The 23295-nt window shown below is 39.2% G+C and overlaps 1 protein-coding gene across 3 annotated transcripts in view; it reads left to right on the top strand.

The window, feature by feature from the left end:
- The first annotated feature begins 21180 nt into the window (after positions 1 to 21180).
- Positions 21181 to 23295, top strand: part of GCH1 (GTP cyclohydrolase 1) — a 38611-nt gene continuing 36496 nt past the window's right edge. The window contains exon 1 of one of the 3 annotated variants that reach the window (XM_016132812.2): positions 21181 to 21674. In XM_016132812.2, coding sequence (XP_015988298.2) covers positions 21335 to 21674 — 340 coding nt within the window. In that variant the 5' untranslated portion in view covers positions 21181 to 21334. The remainder of the gene's footprint in view (positions 21675 to 23295) is intronic. The other 2 variants (XM_016132813.2, XM_016132811.2) reach the window with 2 other exon arrangements.

Here is a 23295-nt window from a genome sequence, read left to right as displayed (position 1 = left end):
CTAGCATGGCGCAGAGCCCTTAGACAAAAGGATGAGGCCCATCATGTTGAAAGCATCTTAATCAGTGACTGGTTGTTTTACAGGCTTTTTTTTGTTTTCCAGCTCTTTTATTATAGAAGTATATAATTTTCCCCCAGGTTTTTATTTTGAAAAATTTCAAACCTACAGAAAATTTGGAATAGGATAGTGAACACACATATACCCTTTATCTAAATCGACTTATTGTTGACATTTTGCCTTCTATGCTTTATAAACAGGGTTTTTCCTGAACCATTTGAAATTAGCATCATGGCATTTCACCCCTCAGTACTACATGTATTCCCTAAGAACAAAGACATTCTTCTGTGGAACTCTATCATTATACCAAAGAAACCTACCACAAGAATATTATTGCCTAACATATGTTTCATATTAGAGTTTCTCCCAAAGTGCCCTTTAGCTTTCCCTCTACCCCCAATGTAGGATCAACCAAGATTCCTGCATTGCATTTAATTACTAGAAATAAATACTTTTTAATATGGGAAAGAATGAGGAAAAGCATACCTCTGATCCTAATAACCAGAGATACCACTGTTCACATTTGGGTGTGTGTCATTAGGCTTTTTTCTGTGCGTGTTCTCCACCCCCCGCCCCCACATAGGTATGCAGTCCAAATTCATGCTCCATAGAGATGTTTAAAAAAGAAAAAACAACTGAAGCCTAAATTTTAAATGTGGCCTTTTGCTGGTAGTAGTCCTGTGGTTGATACTAATTTTTATCTACTCTGGAAATGTGTCGTAAAGGGCAGAGACTGATGGAATAGAAAATAAACATAATGGAATCAGAAGCCAAAAGTTGATTCTTTGACAGACTAATAAATTAGAAAAATAAAAAGGCAAGATGAATCATGATGAAAAGAGAAATACAAATAATTGATATTAGGAATGCAAAAGAATTTATTAACTATAAATGGTACATACTTTAAAAAGAGAGAGGCTTATGATAGTTTTATGTGTCAATGGGAGAGGCTATAGTTGGCAGTTATTCAAACATTAACCTATGTGTTGCTATGAAGGTATTTTATAGATTGTATTAAAGTCCATAGTCAGTTGACTTTAAGTGAGATTATTTTTGATAATATGTGTGGACCTGATTTAATCAGCTGAAAGCCCTTAAGAGCAGAACAGGCTTCTATAAGGGAGAAGAGATTATACCTGTAGTGACAGCTTCAGCTCATGCCTGAGATTCCCAGCCAGCCCTTCCTGGAAGTCTACCCTACAGATTTAGGGTTTTAGACCTGCCTACCAGCCTCCACAATTGTGTGAGTCAATTCCTTGCAATAAATCTCTTAATATATATATCACCTACTGGTTGTGTCTCTAGTTGAACACTGATTGATTCAAGACTTTTAAATAACTTTATTACAATAAATTTTTATAAACCAAGTACTTAACAAAAACTAAAGGTTATTAAAACTGACTCAAAACATCCAAAAGACTAAAATACTTAGGAATAAACTTAACAAATAAGTGCAAAATTTATACTTCGAACTGCTTAACATACTGAAAGAGATAAAAGAAGACCTAAATAAATGCAGAGACATTCTGTGTTCATAGAAGGCTTTAATACTGATGAGATGGCAAGACTCCCGAAATTGACCTATAGATTCAATGCAGTCCATATCAAAACCCCAGCTGGCTTCTTTGCAGAAAATGACGACCTGATCCTAAAATTCATATGGAAATTCAAAGGGACCTAGAATAGCCAAAACAATCTTGAAAAACAAATTGGAGGATTCATACTTGCCAATTTCAAAACATACTGTGAAGCTACAGTAATTAAGACGGTGTGGTACTGGCATTAGAATATACCTGTAGATCAATAGAATGGAATTGAGAGTCCAGAAATAAATTCTCACATTTATAGTCAACTGATTTTTGTTTGACAAAGTTGTGAGGACAGTTTAATGGAGGAAAGATAGTCTTTTCCATAAATCGTGCTGGGATGGCCAGGCATATGCAAAAGAATGAAATTAGACACCTGGCTCACACCACATAAAAAAAAATCCCAAATGGATCAAGACCTAAATGTAAGTGCTAAAACTAAATTTCTTTTAAGATTCTTAAAAGAAAATAGGCATAAATTTTTGTGACCTTGGATTAAGCAGTGGTTTCCTAGATATAACACCAGAAACACAAGCGACAAAAGGAAAAAATAGATGAAGTCAACATCAAAATTAAAAATCTTGTGCTTCAAAGAACACCATCAACAAAAAGGAAGCACAGAATGGGGAAAAATTTTGCAAATCATGTAAGGGATGTGTATCCAGAATATATAAACAACTCTTAAAAGTAGTAGAAGGACAAATAACCCAATTTAAAAATGGGCTAAGGACTTGAATAGCCATTTCTTCAGAGGTGATATACAGATGGCCAATAAGCACAGGAAAAGGTGCTAAATATCTTAGCCATCTGGAAAATGCAAATCAAAACCACAAAGATATCACTTTACACCCACTGGGATGGATATAATGAAAAAGATGGAGAATAACAGGCGTTGGTAAGGATGTGGAGAAATTGGAACCTTCAGGCATTGTTGGTAGGAATGTAAACTGGTAGTTTGGCGGTTTCTCAAAACGTTAAACAGTTATCATATGACCCAACATTTCTACAACTAGGTGTAAACTCAATAGTAATGAAAACATGTCCACACAAAATCTTGTACAGGACTATTTAGAGCACCATGATTTACAATAGCCCAAAAGTAAAATGTCCAGGTGATGAACGGATAAACAAGGTGGTGTATCCATACAATGAGATTATTTGGCGAAAAGAAGAAATGAAGTACTGATAACATGTTACAGCATGGATGAACTATAAAAACATGCTAAGTGAAAAAAGCCAGTCAAAAAGACTGTATATGGTGATTCTATTTATATAAAATGTCCAGAATAGGCAGATCTAAAGAGACAAAGTAGAGTGGTGGTTGCCTAAGGCTAGGGGTTAAGAGGAAAGAATGAATGACTGCTCATGGGTTTTGGGTTTCTTTTTGGAGCCATGAAAATGTCCTGGAATTAGTGGTGGTGTTGCACAGTTCTGAATTTCCTGAAAACTGCTGAATTGTACACGTAAGTGGGTGAGTGTATGTTATGTGAATTATGTTTCTAAAGTTGTTATAAAACTGATTCGAATAGAAAATGTGAACAGGTTATAACCAATTTTTAACAAGTCTGTATTTAAAATTCTCAAATCACTAGGCTAGATGAAATTAGAGTCAAGTTCTGTCAACACTCAATTAAAAATTCCAAGCTTATATACATTGAATAGAGCAGCTGTCATAATCTTGATATCAAAAACTGACAGGGTTAGTTCAGGAAGGAAAATTATAAGCTAGTCTTACTCATGAACATAGATGAAAACTCTTAAGTAAAATTTGAGTAGGCCAGATCCAACATTGTATAAAAAAGACACTCTTGTTACTCCATTGATTCAATCCTAAGAATATACCGTTTTAACATTAGAAAATCAGTTAATGCTGAGTAAAGGACAAAATTAAAGCATGTATTTTGTTCAGAGGGATTTGTACCATTCTGTTTTTTTCTGTCACTTTATGGAATTGACTTTGTATGTCACTGAACTATGTCTCCCAAGGGCTCATAAACACAAGTATTTTTATGAGGAGGATAATAAAATAAGCATAAATTTAAACTACTGCAAAACTTTTAAAATGGGGATAATGCTATTGTTCTTTTCATTGTAAATTGTATTTCATTAATCGATCTGTCTATTGCTTTCTCCTGGTATGGTTTTCTGTTGGAATGTATGTGTCTCTACTGTTACTGCGGATACTTGATCTCACCCAGAGACCCAGGTTTTTTCAAGGGCAGGAACCATGTTGGTGGAGTGGTTGATACAGTCAGTGTAGCACGAGCTTTGGAGCATGATAGGTTCAAGCTTTGCATCCTGCCTCTACCACTGGATCTGTGGCTCTGAGAACTACTTAACATCACTTGACTTCCTGTTTCCTATGGTCCTTGTAATACAGATGACAATAATTTTCTGCTTAGCCCCCTTTTCAGAGGACCTCATGGGCCTCATTCCCAGAAGGATACCCCCACATCCCTTGCCATCCCTTCCCCAGGCCACAGCTACACTAGAAATGCATAACTGACCCCAATATTCAGGGGTCCAATCTCCCAGAAATTTGGAATTAGACACAGAAGCAGAATCAATTAACCAGAGGAACTGAGGTGCATAGGATTGTAGAGGTGAGTACCATGGCCGTAGCAGGGGAAAGCTAAAGTGGGGAAGCAGAGAAATGAATGAGCAGAGGAAACTCATCTAATGAAAGTGGGAAGTTAGGGTGAAAAACTATAAACAAAAATTGTCACATCAGCATTACCTCAGCTGCTTTCATGTCTCTGATAACAAAATCTACAGAAAGAAGGAAGAAGAGCTGGAAGTGTAATTCTTAAAGAATAGTGTAGAACAGATCAGTGGCAAAATGTTTTGCCCAGGGTTGGACCCTGGCCCCCACAGAGTCTTCCTCTCTGAAGACAGCTGGATTGGAATTGATACAGATGGTTTTGCTAAAAAGGGAGGAGTATTAATGTGGTTCAATGAGATAGAGACTATTCATGACATCATTGCTCCCTCAAATGTTATAGCAGCTGATTAAAAATAGCTGGGTATGTAAACTATAATTTTAAAAAATAGTCATTGGATATATCTAGAATATATGAAGAACTCTTGAACTCAGCATTCAGAACAAAATATTCAGTTAGAAAACGAGCAAAAGACACACATTTCACTAAGAGGATATACAGATGGCACATGGAAGGATGTTCAGTACCATTTGCCATTAGAGAAATGCAAACTTAACTACAATAAGATACGACACACATCTATCAAAACAGCTAAAATAAAAACTAGTGATGATAATACCAGATACAAGTGAGGATGCAGAGAAACAATCACATTGCTGGTGGGAGTTGAAAGTGGTACAGTCACCCTAGAAAATAGTTTAGCAGTCTTTTTCAAAACTAAAATGGACTTAGTATATGACCAACAATTGCCCTCTTAAGCACTTATCCCAGAGAAATGAAAACATTTTCACACATGAACTTATATATGACTGTTCATAGCAGCTTTATTCTTAATAGCCCCAAACTGGAAACTACCCAAATGTCCCTCAATAGCCAAATGGTTAAACTATGGCACATTTATACCACGGTGTACGATTTAGCAGTAAAAAGGAACAAACTATTGATAAATGCGACGATTTGGATTAACCTCAAGGGATTTATGCTGAATGACAAAAGCCATTCTTAAAAGGATTTCTTATTCCATTTCACTGCATAATTTCATTTATATAACTCATGAAATAATATAAAGACGGGGAACAGATAATGGTTGCCAGAGTTAAAGATGGGGAGGAGGGAGAGATGACTGTAAAGGGGTAAGGAGGGCAAGTCTTGTGATAGTACAGTTGAAGTTGAGTATCTTGATTATGGTGGTGGTTTCACAAGGCTTTACAAGTGATAAAACTGCATATAGCTACACACACACACACACATATAGGTCTGTACTGGTAAAATCTGAATACGTTGTGCGCATTGTTTCAATGTCAGTTTTTTGATTTCAATATTCTGCTAGTTGTGTAAGATGTTAACACTGGGGAAAGCTGGGGGTGGGGTAGGGAATAGGCTATATCCTACGACTGGCAATGAAAAATCTCTAATGTGGCATTTGTAGCTAATGGGAGAGAATTTATATTCCTGGCGCCCAGCAGGGTTATAAGCTCTTCAAGAGCAGACCTGTTTTTTATGTATCTTCATAGCCTGGCACAGCGCCTTTCCCAAACAAGATAATATGTTTTTCTTGTGGACACTGATAAAAGATTCTGAGCCCACAACTGGGTAATCTGAGTGACTTTTGTCAATATATCAAGAAAAACTTCATTAGAAATGCTAACAAGAATTTAAGCATAGCAAACCTTTGTTTCAAATAAATATTTACACACAAACAATAAAAAAAAGATTAAAGAATACCATCATACATCCTATTAGCAAAACAAGATGGACCAGGTTCTTGTTCAAAAATATTAGGTGATGATATGCTTTCTGTTGAATGATTAACTGGATGAAAAATACTGCCTTGTCATCTTTAGAAATATATAGACCACTTACTAATTCTTGAGTTTGAGAATATTCTATTATATCATCTGAAAACTCATAATTGGATTTCATTTATATGATCAATTCCACCATCACTAGAGTCTAGAGTGTTTGTATTTGTTTCTCTGCATTTATTTTCTGATTCATCGGCTAATTTTGAAACTTCATCCTCTGTCAATTCCCTTTTCTTCCCATTATGGATGGAAAATGAAAAATTCTGAATTCTTGTTCTATGAAATCTTAAAGCAACCTATAAAGATAGTTCTTCAAGTCTTCTTCTATTCCTTCGTGAAAAATGAAGCAATACTTTAGTCAATGCAATAAGAAAACTGAAGTGCAACAATTTTTTTTAACCATTGCATTATTCCGTTTAGGCAATTTCATCATGTTTTCATTTTCTCATAATTCCTTTTTAAAATATAGCTGGGAAAAGTATGAAGAGTATGATAAAAGAATTCCTTAAATGATAAAATGACAATACATGAAGTAGGAAAAATAAGATCAGTAAGTTCCTATAATGTATCTTAGATTTATAAAAGTATCCATGGACCTATGTTAATCACCAAGATAGAAAGGATTTTGTTCTATTTTTAAAATTAAATTTTCTTTGTTCTTTGGAAGACCTCTAAGAAAGAATTAAGGTCATGAAATACTACTTTTTACAAATAGCACTGCTCCAAAAAGAAAATAAAAAACTAATATTGGGTCCAATTGAGCCTGTTGATATCCTGCAAGTTAATGATGAGTTATTGCTAATTTGTTTTGGATAATGAGGTTACAGAGACATATACTGTTGGTTGCTCACCTGACTTAATGGAACTCTTATTTTGTTAACAGCGATATGGTAATTGATGTAAGCCATTCTTCTTTGCCAGCAGTCGGTCTGTGGTGGCTATGATGAAACAAAGGAGAAATTTGGGGGTGGGGAGGCTTCCTAGAAAGTTGTCTTGCTGACAAAGACAAGTGAGAGCATGAGGTGGTTTAAAGTGTTTAACACTCTATGCTTGGAGCTAGAATGGCCATTTGTGTCTGAGAGTGGAGACACTGTCAGACAATATGCCGAAAATGACTAAGGAGAACATTGAAGTACCTGATGACATTACTGAGTTCCTGAGCCATAGCAACAATGTCACCACCAGCTTCATGGTTAAGTGAAACAGTAAGTGTCCTTATTGTTTAAGCCGATGGTTCTCAAACTCTGCTGCACATGAGAATCACTCTCAGTGCCTAGGTCATACCCCAGACCAACGAAACCAGGTGGGAGCCAGGTTTTCTAGGCAATTCCAATGTGCAGCCAATTTTGAGAACCAGCAGTTTAAGCTACTTTTAGTTGAGTGTTCAGTTTCTGGCAGGAAAAAAAAAAATTGTATGTGGTACAGTTTCTGATTGAAAACATTTATTTTCAGCCAGATAAAACTCATCTCCAAAATGGTGAAAAGATCAGAACCAGTTTGTTTTCTCATCAGCTTTGGTTCATCCATCTGTAAAACATTCATAACATTGCAGTTAATTTCCACAAATACTTGGATGACTGGCTGGGATGAATTTACAGTAGCAGTGTGATGCTAAAAATAAAAATATGCTCAGAACAACAAAGAAATATAGTTTTGCATGTCTCTTCTGAGCTATTCCCTTCCCTTTCCTTATTGTGTAGGTTTTTGAAATGAGCCACCCCAAGATGTACCTCAGTGGCATGCAGGGTATTTTGATCTGAAGGCAACTGACCCTGCAAGCTCAAGAGAAACTCTGCCTCCTCCTTTTAACAGTCTATAGGAATGTGAGTTAGTGACCTGGCTCATAATAGAGTATTATCAGGGATAACCTTCTTAACCTACTAATTATTGGACATACACTCTCCCTGCAATTAAGTTCTGAAGCCCCAAGGTGCCTTACCTTATTCTTAGATCAGAATGTCATATATACCTCATTTTCCTTTTTTGTCTTTAAACCTCTCATGTATGAGAGGTCTCTGACTCAGTTTCCCCTTACATATGTATGTAAATTTGTTTTCTCTTACTAATCTGTCTCATGTTTATTTGATTATTGGACCAGTCAAAAGAAACGAGGGTAAAGGAAAGTTTCTTCTTTCCCCACAATTGTGATTTCCAATATGCTTTTAATGCCGGTATTTCTGGCAGAATGGTGGCTGCCAGTCTTACAGACAGTAGTGTCTCTGAGCTTTCCAGGTGTAAAGTAATTAGTACAAGGGCATCAGGAGACTCCAACATGAGGAACTGTTCCATCAAGACCATAAACATCTGTTATCCCTTCCACATCTGTGCCTTTATTAAGAGGATAGCTGTAAAACACAACAAAATAAAAACAGGGTATAGCAAAGTTTGTTTTTTTTTTTACTCTAATGTCCTAAAACCTGTGTCTGAAAACTGTCAAATAGCTTGCTGATTTACTGACCACACAAAATTTTTTTTTTCCTTTTCCACTAGAGATCCCATTAAATAATGGAAAAGAAATGAAAATAAAATAACAAAATTGATAATGAAGTGAAGGTGGTGAGGGACATCCCTGCATGAGAAAATTCAATAAATTCAGAAAGACAAAAAAAAAAAAAAAAAAAGAAGATGCCTAATGAAGCAAGACAGGAAAACTATAGACCAATTTTTAATTGGCAAAGGAACCACCAAGAAATCTCATCAAACTGCAGATTATGATTCAGTACATCTAGGGTGGAGCATGAGGTACTACATCTCTAACAAGCTCCCAGATGATGCCACTGAGGCTGTTCTGGTCTGGACCACACATTGAGAAAGTAACAAAGGAGAATACACGAGGAGAGAGGCACAGTTCTGCCCCATGGAGTCTGAGAGAGGCGTCAGGACAGGAGTCAGATATGGGGCCAGAACCAAGGAGCATAAGTGCAAGTCTATTTCAAGGGCTGAAACCTATTACCACAGGGTCCAGACAGGTAAAAGGAAGAGAGCTAGTTGCGCTATAGCCTATTTCTGCAGTGTTCCAGTCCAGCCTTAAGCAATCCTAAAAATTTTCAGTAGACAGGAATCTAGAATTTATGTGAAATCTGAAGTCGTTTCATTCTTGACAGCTCATGAAAGAGGAAGGCTGCTGTAAAGAAAGTGAGAAAATTTTCTAAGGACAAACAGAGTAGCTAGCACATTCCAGCACTTCAGGGGGTCCTGCATGCTCACACAGCCTGAGAAGGAAGGAGTAAGCTAGAGACAAAACACAGATGCCAGGAGTGCCTGACCCCGGGGGATAGTGAGAAGTTAGAAAAACACAAAGATTTGACTAAAGGATTTGGTGGAGATAAAAGGTAGAATCCCCATTCGTATTTGACCTGGGGGAACATTCTTCACTAAATGACAGCTGGTCATGATCCTGGCCCTGGGGGGAAGGACTCCTAGCATGCTGCTTGCTCTGCAGTGACCCATGGTTACATTGTCCTGGAAAGGTAAATTCTTACTAGTTTTCCACCTTGTCAGATGACTCATAAACAAATGATGGGCATTTGAGTGGTGGATATAGAACAGAAAGAAAATGTTATAAGTTGGTATTGTAAAAGCAAAGGAACAATCTAAGAAAGAGACGAGGGTGAGGAATTGGAGTGCTAATATCCTCTGCTTACAAAATGGGAGACCAGTTTGCTTTCTATGGTGGCTGGAACAAAAATGGGGACTTCAGTACGTTGACTGATGACACAGAGATGACCAGTGAAAGAACTAATAGTGATATCACGATGGGAGAGAGGGAAAAAATGGGATACATTCTTGTCTTTCATAGAAAGAAGCTAAAACTAAATGTCTAAAGTTAATTAGTAAGAAACAGCAGTAGAAGCCTATTATTTAGAGATGTGTAGGTTCGGGAAGAACCCAAAGCAAAAAAGATTGTTTAAAAGATATTGCGTCTGAGGAGCTGAGCTGAGGGTGGAACCGTGGCTTTCCGTTAAAAGATCATCTTTTCTATTTGATTTTTTGACCATATGTGTGTATCATTTTGATTAATTTTAAATGTGCATAGTTAAAGCATATGCTGAGCTGTAAATTATAGGAAATAAGTATGATAGAGAATATCCCAGTTCACATGAAGGAAGTGGCTGTAAAGAAAACAGAGAATGATGAAGCAACCATGGTAAAATATTAACATTTATGGGATCTCGTAGAAGGGTATATTGGAATTTTTTGTGCTATTTTAGCAAATTTTCTTTAAATCTAAAATTATTTAAAAATTAAATGTTAAAAAAAAATCTAGTATTTTTCTTCCCTTTCCCAATACAAGATATTTTATAAACTTTTAAAAATAGTTTACAGTTGTTAAACAAAATTCACCCGAGGAAATGTGAAGATCTAGTTGGCTTTATTAAGCAATTCATGGATTGGGCAGCATTCCACCTAGCAGCTAGAAGGGAGCTTCCATGAGTTGCACAAAAGAAGGTTTTTATGGACAGGAAGAGGGAGCAGCTAAGAAATTAAAAGAGTAAATTATTTTAGGCAAGGACACTAGGCAGATGATTTCACTAGTGTTGTTCCGGAAATTCCAGACTGGTCATGTTTCTAGGAGAAATTGAAACCTCAACTAGATCAGGTATTAAATGTAGGTTTTAAAAGCAACAAATGAATCAAACAAATAGAGACTCATGGACATGGACTATAAATTAGTGGCTACCAGAGGGAGGGGGGAGAAGATGGGGTAAAGGGGGTCAAATATGTGGTGACAGAAAGAAATCCATGGGAGGTGAACACACAGTGTAAATATATATATGCCTTACTGTTAAAGTGTACAGCTGAAACATTGGGTTTCGTTAACCAATGTCACCATAAAAAAAAATTTTAAAATAAATAAATTTAAAAAAATAAAAAATAAAAATTAAATGTAGGTTTGGTGTCATGGGCTTTCAGCATAAGTGATGCCATTTTGGGCCTATGGTTTTCTGTTTAACACAATAAATCCTGTGGACAAAAAAGCGGTGCTATAATAAATCATAAGTTCCTAACTGGGCAGGTTGTGGTGGGCAGTCATGCCCAAGGCCTACAATTTCTTTATTCAGAGATTTTTAAGCCAGCCCTGTTCTTTGTTCTTACGCATCTAGGTTAACACACCTTTGAAATGCCAGAAGTAATCCTCTTTTCAAGACCCCTTGAAGGAGCCAATAACCAATCTTTTTTTAAATTAAGTTTATTGGGGTAACATTGCTTAATACAATTATATAATTTTCAGGTGTACATTATCATTTTACATCTGTATATTCTATTGTGTGTTTACCACGCCAAGTCCAGTTTCCTTCAGCTACCATATATCTGATCCCCTTTAGCCACTTCACCCTCCCCCCATTCCCCTATATTTGACCCCCTTTACCCCGTCTACCTCCCCCCTCCTCTCTCACGCCCTACCCTCCGGTAACCAACTTTGTTAACTATTCTTCACCTTGCTTTCTCCCACACTCCTGGAATCTTCCTTACATTCCCTTCTTGATTCCAAATATATAAAAGAAACTGTAAAACTGTTATTCTCCAGAGCATTTGAGATTTTGCTTCCCAATTATCACCAGTTTTGTCTCAAATAAACTCATAAAAATTCTCTACAGGTTTAGATGTTTCTTATGTTGACAGTACATAGGGAAAACTATTAAAAAGAAATACAGCAATCGATAACACTGTGGTGAGATTATAATCCTATCAAAAATAATTGTTGTCATTTTTTAAATTAAAAAAACTGTATACCATTATTAAAAATGTGTTTGCTTAGCCATCACAAAAACATACTTAAAGAATATCAAAGTAAATGTCTTGCCCGCAGGGATTAAAATGACATAATTTTTTTTTTTTTTTAAAAAAGCAGTCATGGAAGGATAAAAAGAATTTAAAGTGAAGAATATTTACACATACAAAAAGGAAAATTCATATAGTGTTTGCTAAATGGTTTGGCAATAACCTGACTGTAGTTTTTCCTTGACAGTACTTGCCAGCCTACTCCCAGTGGACAGAAAAGAAAATGTCAGAGTCGACTGTTATGCAGGAAAAGTCAGGTTATTTCCAGGGTCTCTCCTGATCAACAGTAGTTATTGAGGATTCACTGAGGGCTTACTCCTTTTCCTTTGGGTCAGAAAACTCTGAGAATAAATTTTTTCTGTTCTCTTTGCATGACACAAAAATACACACCCAACTTCCTTCAAAGATAGTGTGATGGCTTCAGCTGACAGCTCTTTGCTTAGTATTATAAAATCCCAAGAAAACCAGTGTACAAATATAACATTTGGTCATTGCCTTTGAGCAAGCATAATCCTAATATTTATGGAAGGTTGCAAGGAGCCATTTGATGCAAGAGCCAGGTGACCATAATGACAGAGGAAATTCCCCTGAATTGGTTCAAGATGTGTGTTGCTGGGAAACTATGTCCAGGGGCAAATTATCGTATTGATTCCCAGGAAATGGTGACACTAAGTGAACAGACAGGTGCAGCCACACAAACACCATTTAGTTTTTTTTCTTTGCCCTTTTAAAGATGAAAGGCTTGATCTTATTTTGTATTAAAGCTGAAGGAAGATTTTGAAGAAAGGAAAAGGAATGGTTATTTTCTATAATCATCATTATCATCATCATCATCATAATTATTATTTACAAGGTCCTTTGCATACATCTAATTCTCAAAACAATTTCTCTCTTTTTGCAAGTGAGGAAATTGCAACTGAGAGAGGGTAACTATGTCCCCAGGGTAACACAGTAAAAGATAGAATTAGGATTTGGGGTCCAGGTCTGTCAGAATTCAGCCTGGACTCTTTTCACCATAGCTGCCAAATGATAATTTTCTTGTGATCAGAGAAAAATATTAAAATAAACACCAAGAAGAAACTTCTTTTTGGGTGAGCCCAGAAAGATACTGGACACGGCTTTAGATTCGGTTTGTGGAAATAGAATTGGATGTAATCTTGTCAGTGAAAAAATTTTGTTTTCCTAACACATACTAGGGGAAAATACAAGTGTGTAGAGCGCACCACCACATCTCTGTTGTGTCGTGATGCCTATTGCAAAATGGGAGCAAATGGGGATAACGAGGCTTTCAGGGTTGGAGCCAGCTCGGTGTTACTTGCTACCTATGTGAGCGTGGGGGCATCCCTTAGGCCATCTGAGCTTCATCTATATATGGGGATTGTGGTACCCATGTTGCAAAGGTGTTAGAGGGGTATGAATTTTATTCCACAATCCTGGAGGCAAGAATCACATTATTTTTCTAAATCGAATTTAACCTGACTTCAACCCCTGTTTGTCAAGGTAGAACACTTTCCTCAGAGAACTATACTCGAATGGAGAATTAGGAGCTGTTTTGGGGGAGATATGGAAAATATATCTTCAGTCCATCTGACTGCCACTGAGAGGCTCATTGTCCAGCTAACTGGGTCTCCCTAAGGCCGGCAGCTCCATCACTCCTCCAAAGCTTAGATCCCACTCTGCCTCATTGCTGCTTCCTGGGCCACAGCTCTTGGTGGTCAGTCTTTTGATGGTCAAGGATAGCACTGCTCAGGAATGGGCCAGAAGCTTCTGCTGCCCAAGGAAATTCCCCCAAACTGCTGTTGCTTGGTTCAGGACAGGGTTTCCCAGTGCATGGTTACGACTGCAGCACAGGGGGCCACTGAGAGACAAGCATTTTTTTAATTTTAAGAGTTACATATTTACGTAATGTGTGTTAACAATTTGAGCAAGTAAAAACCAGTTTCTTACTCTGTAAAATGAGAATAACGGTCCTTGTCTCCTACCCTAGGACAAATGGGTACATGAAAATCTAGAATTCTCTGTCACACTAGTCAATATAGTAATAAGCAAATATTCACGCCTCACTGTTATAATAAAAAAGAAAGTTACAATTTTTAAAAAAGCATTGAATATAAATTAATCATTCCTATAGAGAGCCTGCTTCTATGGGACCACAAGGCCTGAACCCAAGAATTACCTCCTCACGGGCAGGAAGAAGAAATACACAGCTTAACAGAGCAAAGCCTTAAAAAGCCATATTCATCAGGCAAAAGCAACTATCACAGAACCTAAAGGTCAGGTAATGATAATGATAATGAAGAATGAAGAAATATATACTAAAGCAACATTAAAGTATGGTAGTTAAGAGCTACAACATCTGGATTAATCCTGGCTCTGCCACGAACTGATTCTAATTGTGTGATCTTGGACAAGTTATCTAGCCTCTCCGTGCTCTCTGCACCCATAAAACTATTATAATAGTTTCCTACCTACGGAACTATTACAAAAATAATCCTCTGTTATAAGGTTGTAGTGAGGATTAAATCAGTTAATAAAGCTCCTTGATCGGTGCTTAGCACACAAAGAACATTAAAAAAGTATTAGAAAAAAAAGTGCAGGATTTGGTAAGTCTTGGTGGGAAAAAGACATGTTAGTTATCATGATTGTCTTATAGTTTTGTCTAGGGTTTGCTATCAGAAAACCCAACCTAATTATTTAATCAATCTGTCAAGTGTTTACTTTCTTGGAACAAGGCATAATAAATTGGCAGATAAGTGATAGTAAAACCAACAAAAGCAGGGTGCTTATTTATGTACATTCTGAAGTGGATAGGATAAGATTTTTCCCATTTAGTTATTCAATAAATTCTAATTAAATGGTTTTTATATGCCAGCCACCATGCAAGATAACTTGAAATTATTCTTCTCATTTATGTGCCTTAAATAGAATGTGTTCTATAATGTAAAAGGCAAAGAAAAGATAAAGGATCATTCTTCTTAACCAGTAGCAGGGCTCTTCTAGAATGACTCGACCCAGGTTCCATCTCTCTTCCTACTCTCTCATCACAGTGATGACTGAGGTATAGCAAGCAAGCTACAGCAAAGAACGGTTTGACCAAATGCCATGCCTTGCCCAAACAGGGGCCACTAGCTTGCTAGCCTTCAACTGGTCGACCTTTAAAGCCCTCTGCCCAAATACTTAGTTTCCCATTTTACTTGTAGCATTCCACTCACAGGTAGCAAATTGTGTATCACTTAGTAATTGTGCTTGGCTGCCAATGACAGGGACTCAAACACTAGTGGCTCAATAAGTTGTTTCATTTTTCTTAAGTAATGTAGAGCTTGGAGGAAGATGGTCCAGGGCTGGAATGGCTGCTTTGCTGTATCATCAGGGATTTGGGATCTTCCGATCTTTCTGTTCAGTCATCCTGGTCATGTGTTTGTAGTCTCCTGGGCACAAAACAGCTAATCTACTTCTAGCATGGCCTTCTTGCCCTCTTGGCAAGAGAAACAGGTGAAGGGCATAAGGCACCCAGCAGCTGAGCACCTATCTGCACCCTTTTGAAGGCCTTTCCCAGAATTACCAATCAGCAACTGATAACTCATTGGACGGAACTATGTCACAAGAACATTGTAGCTGTAGGGAGCTTAAAAAATGTGATTTTAGGCAAGTCCAGGCATACTGTCTCTCTGAAGTAAGTTGAAGATCTTTCAGTAAAAAAAGGAGAGGAAAAATATTGGGTAGGCATTGAGCAGTAACTGCCAGAAACCAAGGGTCCGTCCAGTACAGGGCTTCTTCTTGCTATATGGCACTTCTTTGATGACAGGTCATAGCTGGCTTATAAGACACTATCCTGCAAAGGACTGACCATGGTCTTGAAACGTTGGATCATTACAGATTCACATGTGTCTTCCTAGACACCTTTTCTGGTAATAAAGATATTTTCTATTTATATAGGATTCTTTCTTTGGTTATTTAACAAGTTAGTGAGATTTTAAAATGTATTTTAAGATGTATTTAGTTCCATCACTGACATGAATGATGTTAGGAAACATTTAAACAGCATCTTGGCATCAGAAAAACTACAATTACATTCAGGAAAGACCTGATTGATGTATGCCATTAGAATGCAGTTCCACAGGCAACTCTGAGAGATACATTCAGTAACAACAGAGGTTCCATGAATTGCTAAGATCTTAAGAATTTGCAACACCTTTTGTTTATTTTTCATTGACAGTTAAATCATCACTTGAAAGCATCGGCTGACTAGAAAACAAATCCTCTACAGAACTCTAGATAAACTAGACTTCCTCTGGAAATAACTACCATGCTAATTACAGAGGAGATCAGGGAGAAGGCACGAGCCATGGATATGTGTGGATGGGATGGTCAGTCTTGTCGTCAGACATGGCTGTGTTGGAGATGGTGCTCTTTGCAGAGATATGTTGGTTAGTGTCCAGATAATCTTTGTCTCAGTTGACAGAGCACTGGTCCAGTGTTCTCAGTATATAGGAGTTTGACAACCTTTCTTGTTGAATTGAGCCATTTCACAATGCTTGGTTGAGAACTTAAAGTGTGGGCATTTAATAGGAAATGTTCAGCAATATGCATCATCTGAGGTATAATTCTGTACTTCCACAATCAGGGGTTGCACAATGTACTTTAAAAAAGTGCCAAACTCACAATATTTACAATACAGTTTTGCCTCACTTAACACAATCGATTACAGATACTCCTCGACTTACAATGGGGTCATATCTCCATAATCCCATCATGAGTTGTAAATATTATGAGTCGAAAATGCATTTAATATACCTAATAACCTACTGAACATCATAGCTTAGACTAGCCTACCTTAAACTTGCTCACAACACAATACCCAAAAAACATGGGCAACCCAGTACACTGTAGAGCATTGGTTGCCTCGTGATCACGTGGCTGACTAGGAGCTGTGGCTCTCTGCTGCTGCCACCCAGCATTGTGACAGAATATCGTACTGCATATCACTAGATTAAAATTCAAAATTCGAAGTACAGTTTCTACTGAACATGTATCACTTTTGCACCATCACTAAATTGAAAAATTATAAGTTGAACCATTGTAAGTTGGGAACCACTTGTACTGAAAAACATGAAACAAATCATATTCTTATTGACTTACATTATAATTTCAGAAATATTTTATTTCAAATCAGATTTTCAGTTAATGATAAGAGATAACACTAAATATCTCTGGTCTGTACTTAGGGTCCCTTAAGTAAATCAACACTTGAGTATTCATCTTTTTCAAGAGTTCTTTCTATAATTAAAATATTCTTTTTGTATTATAAACACCTTTGCTATTATTAACAGCTCACATTTATTGCTCAATTTTTATGTGTCTAGTTGCAAAACTCTCTACGCAGATTATCTTAAGCCCTCACAACAAGCCTATGAGAAAGATCCTATTGTTATAATACTCATTTTACAGAAGAGGAAACTGAGGCTTAAGGTCGTCGGGAAACTTGCCCATGGTCACCATGTTGATAAAGGAGCCAGTGCATGAACCACATACAGTTTTTTGGATTGGTAACTATGAATACCATGTAGTGGCATTCTAATGTGAAATTCCAGTTCTTCACTAAAAGCTGGTTGAAACCCTTTGCCAAATAGCATCATAGTAGAAATGTTATTTTTAATAGAAACACATTGATTTTATTTGAACTTAACAGAAGAAAAGGGATCTGAAGGGTTGATTTTGAAAAATCTGTATTACTCAGAGAAACAGAACCCATAGGATACACAGTTTTCCCTCTGTATTCATGGGGGATTGAGTCCAGAATCCCTGAGGATACCAAAATCACAGATGCTGAAGGCCCTTATATAAAATGGTATAGTTTTTGTATATAACCTACACACATCAGCCTATATACTTTAAATCATCTCTAGGTTACTTGCAATACTAAATGCAATGTAAATGCTCTATAAATTATGTTATGTAGTTGTTATATTGTATCATTTAGAAAATAATGACCAGAAAAAAAGTCAGTGCAGAGGCAACTCTTGTAGGCCTAACTACATGGTACACTTCAGCAACAACATAAACTTTTTTTCCCTGAATATTTTTGATCTGCAGTTGGTTGAACCTGCAGATGAGGAGTCTGTGGATAAGACGGCTGACTCTGTATAGATATATATGGAGAGATTTACCATAGGAATTGGATCATGTGGTTATGGAGGCTGAGAAGTCTTAACATTTGCCATCTGCAAGCTGGAGAACCAAGAAAGCCATGGTGTAATTCAGTCTGAGTCCAAAGGCCTGAGAAGAAGGTAGGGGGCAGAAAGTGGGATGGGCTGATGGTATAAGTACCGACCAGAGTCGGAAAGTCTGAGAACCAGGAACTGGATGTCTGATGTCAGATGGCAGGAGAAGATGGATGTCTCAGCTCAAGCAGATGGGAGAAGGAATAAGCTCTTCCTTTGCCTTTTTGTTCTAGTCAGGTCCTCGATGGATTGGATGATGTCTACCTGTATTGGGGAGGGCAGTGTTCTTTACCCAATTCACCAAATCACATGCCAATCTCTTCCAGAAACACCCTCAGAGACTCACCGGGAAATAATGTTTACCAGCTATCTGGTCATCTCTTAGACAAGTCGACATATAAAATTAACCATCACAATATTTGTTTTTCACCAACAATAATATATATTTTTTAACAGCCTCTCTAAAGTTAAAATAAAAGCAATTATGAAAACCATGAAGAGGTTTGAGTTGTTTGATTTTTTTCACTACATTTCAGTTTAAATATTATTGACTCCTTTTTATGAAAGGTGAAGACTGCCCATCTCCTTCTCCCCAATGCTTAGTTTTGCTTAATTGTATTGTTATTCTTATATTGTCCAGGTGAATACTGTTCATGTTCTGTTTTGTAGGAATGATTATCAAAGTTATTTAGTATTGACTTTATACTATTATTTTTATATTTAAATATTTAAAATTCTTCATTCTTAAGTTCTTTATTTTGGTTATCTCTTAATTAGCAGGATCTCATGTCAAGAAGTTTTCTCATTAAGGACTTATAGTAGTTTGTTTTCTAAGTTCACACATGTTTGAGATAGTATATTCTTATACCTGAATGCTTTTGTGAATGAGTATAACTTACTTTCCTTAAAGCTATCAAGTAGTCTCCTGCCTTTTGGGAGGGGGCAATGGATGTTGCTATGGAAAAATTAGAGGCTACGTCCTCACTCCCAAACCCTTTTAGGCAACTTTTTTTTTTTTTTGCCTGGATGCTTGAAAAACTCTATTTTTGAAGCTGTCTTTATCTTTGGAGTGTATCCATTTTGGTATTAAACATTGCTTTAAATTTGTCTACAACATATTGTTCTAGAAGACTACATGTGTCTGTGTATTGCAAACTATATTTTTACTTTTTAAGAGAAACTTTTTTACTGAGATAATTCATACACCATAAAATTAATCTTTTTAAAGAGTACAGTTCAGTGGCTTTTAGTATTTTCACAAAGTTGTACAGTCACCGCCACTAATTCCAGGAAATCTTTCATCACCCCAAAAAGAAACCCATACCTATCAGTGCCACTCCCTAGTCCCCATTTCCCTGAGGCTCTGGCAACCACTAATCTACTTTCTGTTTCTATGCATTTGCTTGTTCCGAATATTTCATACAATAGAATCACATGATATGTAGACTTTTGCTTCGGCCTTTTCTTCTTAGTATAATGTTTTTAAGGTTCATCCATGTTATAGGATATAACAATTTTTATGCCTGAATAATATCCCAGTATATGTATATATCACACCTTGTTTATCCATTCATTAACTGATGGACAGTTAAATTGTTTCCACTTTTTGGCTATTATGAATAATGGTACTATGAAAATTTATGTACAAATTTTTGTGTGGATATATCTTACATTACTCTTTGGTTTTTAAAGTATCTCACTTGGTATCTTATTTTCATTTGTTACATATAAGGCCATCCTTTAATGTTGTCTTCAACTATGCTTGAAACAGTGGACAGTGGACAGTGGGCAGAGCCGTTAAAGCGAACAAAGGTTGCAGGAGCTTGCCAAAAGGGAAAAACTCACATAAATATTAGGAGAGTGACAAAGAAGCTTTCCGGAGAATGTTCATATTTCTTGATTTATATAATTTTTTATTTAATGTATATAGAAATTATTTCACTATCTTTTAAAAACTCACAGATACACATATTCTTTTTTAGCCTAAAGATGTGTAGGAGGCCAACATTCCAACATTTCTTTCCTTAACGTTTAGAACAGGGCTATGCCTGGAACAGACATCCAATAAATATGAATTACTAATTCTGAGAATTGAGCTACTTTATTAGTATGGAGTAATTCCAGGGACTTCCCTCCCGTCATGTCTGATCTCTAAGCCTTTTAGTACTTGTCTATACGTCAAAAAAATCATCATTAGAAACTCTCTGGAGCAAATCATAAGATAATTTGATACGTGTTTTAAAACTCACCTTTGGCATTATGAAATAATCCCTCAAGTGAGGAAAAAGTTCATTTTTAAATCTTAAACCAGAAAGCAGATGTCACTAGTTAAGGGTCGGTCCATTTGATCAATAACATTTCACAATTTGTATCGACGTCAAGAGAAAGGAGCTTAGCTTTGCTTGCAAATCAGTTTCTCCAGGGTCAAAGTTTTGGCCACCACAAGTGCAATCTTCCTAGATAGAAAGACTCCCATAAGCGGCCAGAGGGTTCTTCTAGGTGGCAGGTGTACTGCACATCTTTTAAACTAACGAACCCGAGAGTTTCAAGTCATAATATTCTCTGGCCCTAAAAGCGTAAGAGTTGGTTTCTTCACCCACGGCTTAACCGAGTCTCTTCTCCCGCGAGGCCACCTGTTTGCTCACCTCTCCCAGGGCGGAGGGATCAGAGCACTGCTGATGCAGAGTGCTCTTTACCCTAAGAGGAGAGAGGGTCGACCAGGGGCCTAGACGGCGCATCCCCCGCCGAGGTTCCAGCTCCAGACACCTGTCTCCTGTGGGATTCCATTCATCCGCAACAACCGGAGGAGTCCGACCTGCTCCCCGCGGCTAGCGCCGGGAGAGCCCACGCGCGTCCACGGCACGGCCCGCGACCCGCCGCCTGTCCCGCGGGCACCCCGCGAGGTCCCGCCGCGGCCCGCCCCCGCAGCACCGCCTCCCGCGGCACCGCCCCCTCCCGGGCGCCCGGCCAAGGACAGGGCGAAGGGACCCGGCCGGCGCCGTGACGCGAAGCGGCTTCCACCAATGAGGGCGCCGCGGGGCGCGGGCCGAGCCTCTGGCCCATAAAAATGAGCCACTGGTTGTTCCTGTCAGTGTCACCGGCCGATCGCCTACCTTCCTCAGGTGACGCCGGCCCCCACCGATTGCCTGCGGCCGCTGGCCAAGTTTAGTCGCAGCCCCCGAAGCGTCCCAGGGAGCCTCCCGAGGGGTAGCGGCGGGTCCATGGAGAAGGGTCCGGTGCGAGCGCTGGCGAAGCCGCGGGACCCCCGGTGCAGCAATGGGTGCCTTGACGGGGAGCCCCCGCGACCGGGGCCGAGCCACCCCGCAGAGAAGCCCCAGCGGCCGGAGACCAAGAGCGCCCAGCCGGCGGACGGCTGGAAGGGCGAGCGGCCCCGGAGCGAGGAGGATAACGAGCTGAACCTCCCCAACCTGGCGGCCGCCTACTCGTCTATCCTGCGCTCTCTGGGCGAGGATCCCCAGCGGCAGGGGCTGCTCAAGACGCCCTTGAGAGCGGCCATGGCCATGCAGTTCTTTACCAAGGGCTACCAGGAGACCATCTCAGGTCAGTGCGCCCACCGGACGCGCGCGCGCGGGCGTGGGCCGCTCCGGGGCGCGGGACGTCGGGGATGGTTGAGCGAAGCGCGCGCGGGCTCTGGGAACTTTCCGGAGCTGCCTCACTCTTGGCAGAGAGAGCCGAGTGCTGTCACCTTCTGATCTCCGCTCTTGTCGCTGGCTCGACTGTCCTCGAAGGAGACGGCCCTGCCTGGGACGCATTTCGGGCGCCTTGAGAGGCAGCAGCCTCTCCCCTCAGGGACCCGCCGCAGCTGCCCTTGCGGGGTCCTCCCTCCCTGCTCCCTTCGTGTAGCCCTCGGAGCCTGGTCAACGAGACCGCGGTCACTGAGCAGCCCAGGACAGGATGCTTGAGGCACGTTCTGGACCCACGATAAAGATCACTTGAGCCCTTGTGAAGTGACAGCTTCCCAGGTCATCTTTTGACGTTCTCATTTTTGACAGGCCCGGGGTGAAGCCTTGGCTTCCTGTGCTTGGAGCGCTCTGAGTGATCCTTACCGCAAACCCGGAGACTTGCACTCTCACTGACTTGCCAGGGCACCTGTGTCTTCAGAAAGTTGTAATTCTCTTTTGCCCATATCAAGTTAACTCTAGCTCGGGACTTTTCCAGCATTTGGTACATTTCTAGGCACGGGCTTCCCTGCAATTTGAGGTATGAGATTTCTTGGGCTAGTTTGCTACCTAAAGCCTCCACCTTCACCCTCTCCAAAACCCCAAGCAATAAAGTGCCTCCCTGGACTCGGACTATTTAGTCTATTTCCTCTCTTCCCTGCCACTCTCTATTCATAACCCGCTCCCAACCCCCCCCCCCCACCGCCCCGCCCCACTTCCGGACACATACACTCCAAATAAGCCGGGTTGGCCCAGTGACATCACCCAGGGTCAGGCTTTCACTCAGGACTGGGGGACTTAAGGTGGGCGGGTGAAGAGGGAGTGGAAAATGAGGGCTGACTATTTTCTGAGCGAGCGCTGTTGGTCTTCAATTAAAAAACAGAGAACGCAAGAAGAAGGAAGGAGAGAGAAAGAAGAAAAGAGAGAAAGACTTTTGTAGCCAGCGTCAAGGTTGTTCTCCAGTTCACATCTTCTGTGTCTTATTTCTTTGGCCTAAGAAGTCTTAACAAATTTTCAAAGAACGACAGTGCTGCTTTGCAAGGTAGCCTCGGTGACTCTGTTATTTCCCTGATTGGGTAACTCCTGAGTAAGTCCTGGGAAGAACAAAGTTATTTTTGCCCAGTCTTCCACACCCCAAAGGAAGGGTGGGAAATCAGAGTATAAGATGGGTGGGACCTAAAAAGGAAATGATACTACAATCTAAAGCCAAGAAATGTGTCCAAGTTCACTTTTTTGCGAGTTGACAGTAAAAGTTTAGAGCTTCAAAAGCAGCATTTCAAAATGCAAAGAATGAAGAGTAAACATTCATTTGGCAAATATTCAATCATTTGATGATTTTCCACGACATAATGAAGAAACATCTTCAAAGATGAGGCTTGCTTGTTCTGTCTCTTGGGGACACTGAAAGCTGTCTCTTCACCACACCTGTCAGACTTTGGAAATTTTGCCGTGACAATTCACAGGAGAGATGAATTTCTGACCCCAAAACAGGTCACAGAATT

This window comes from Rousettus aegyptiacus, unplaced genomic scaffold (genome assembly GCF_014176215.1).
Source record: "Rousettus aegyptiacus isolate mRouAeg1 unplaced genomic scaffold, mRouAeg1.p scaffold_m13_p_3, whole genome shotgun sequence".
Taxonomy (NCBI): Eukaryota; Metazoa; Chordata; class Mammalia; order Chiroptera; family Pteropodidae; genus Rousettus; species Rousettus aegyptiacus.
Note: the sequence above shows the minus strand (reverse complement) of the source record. Positions and strands in the feature narration are given on the sequence as shown.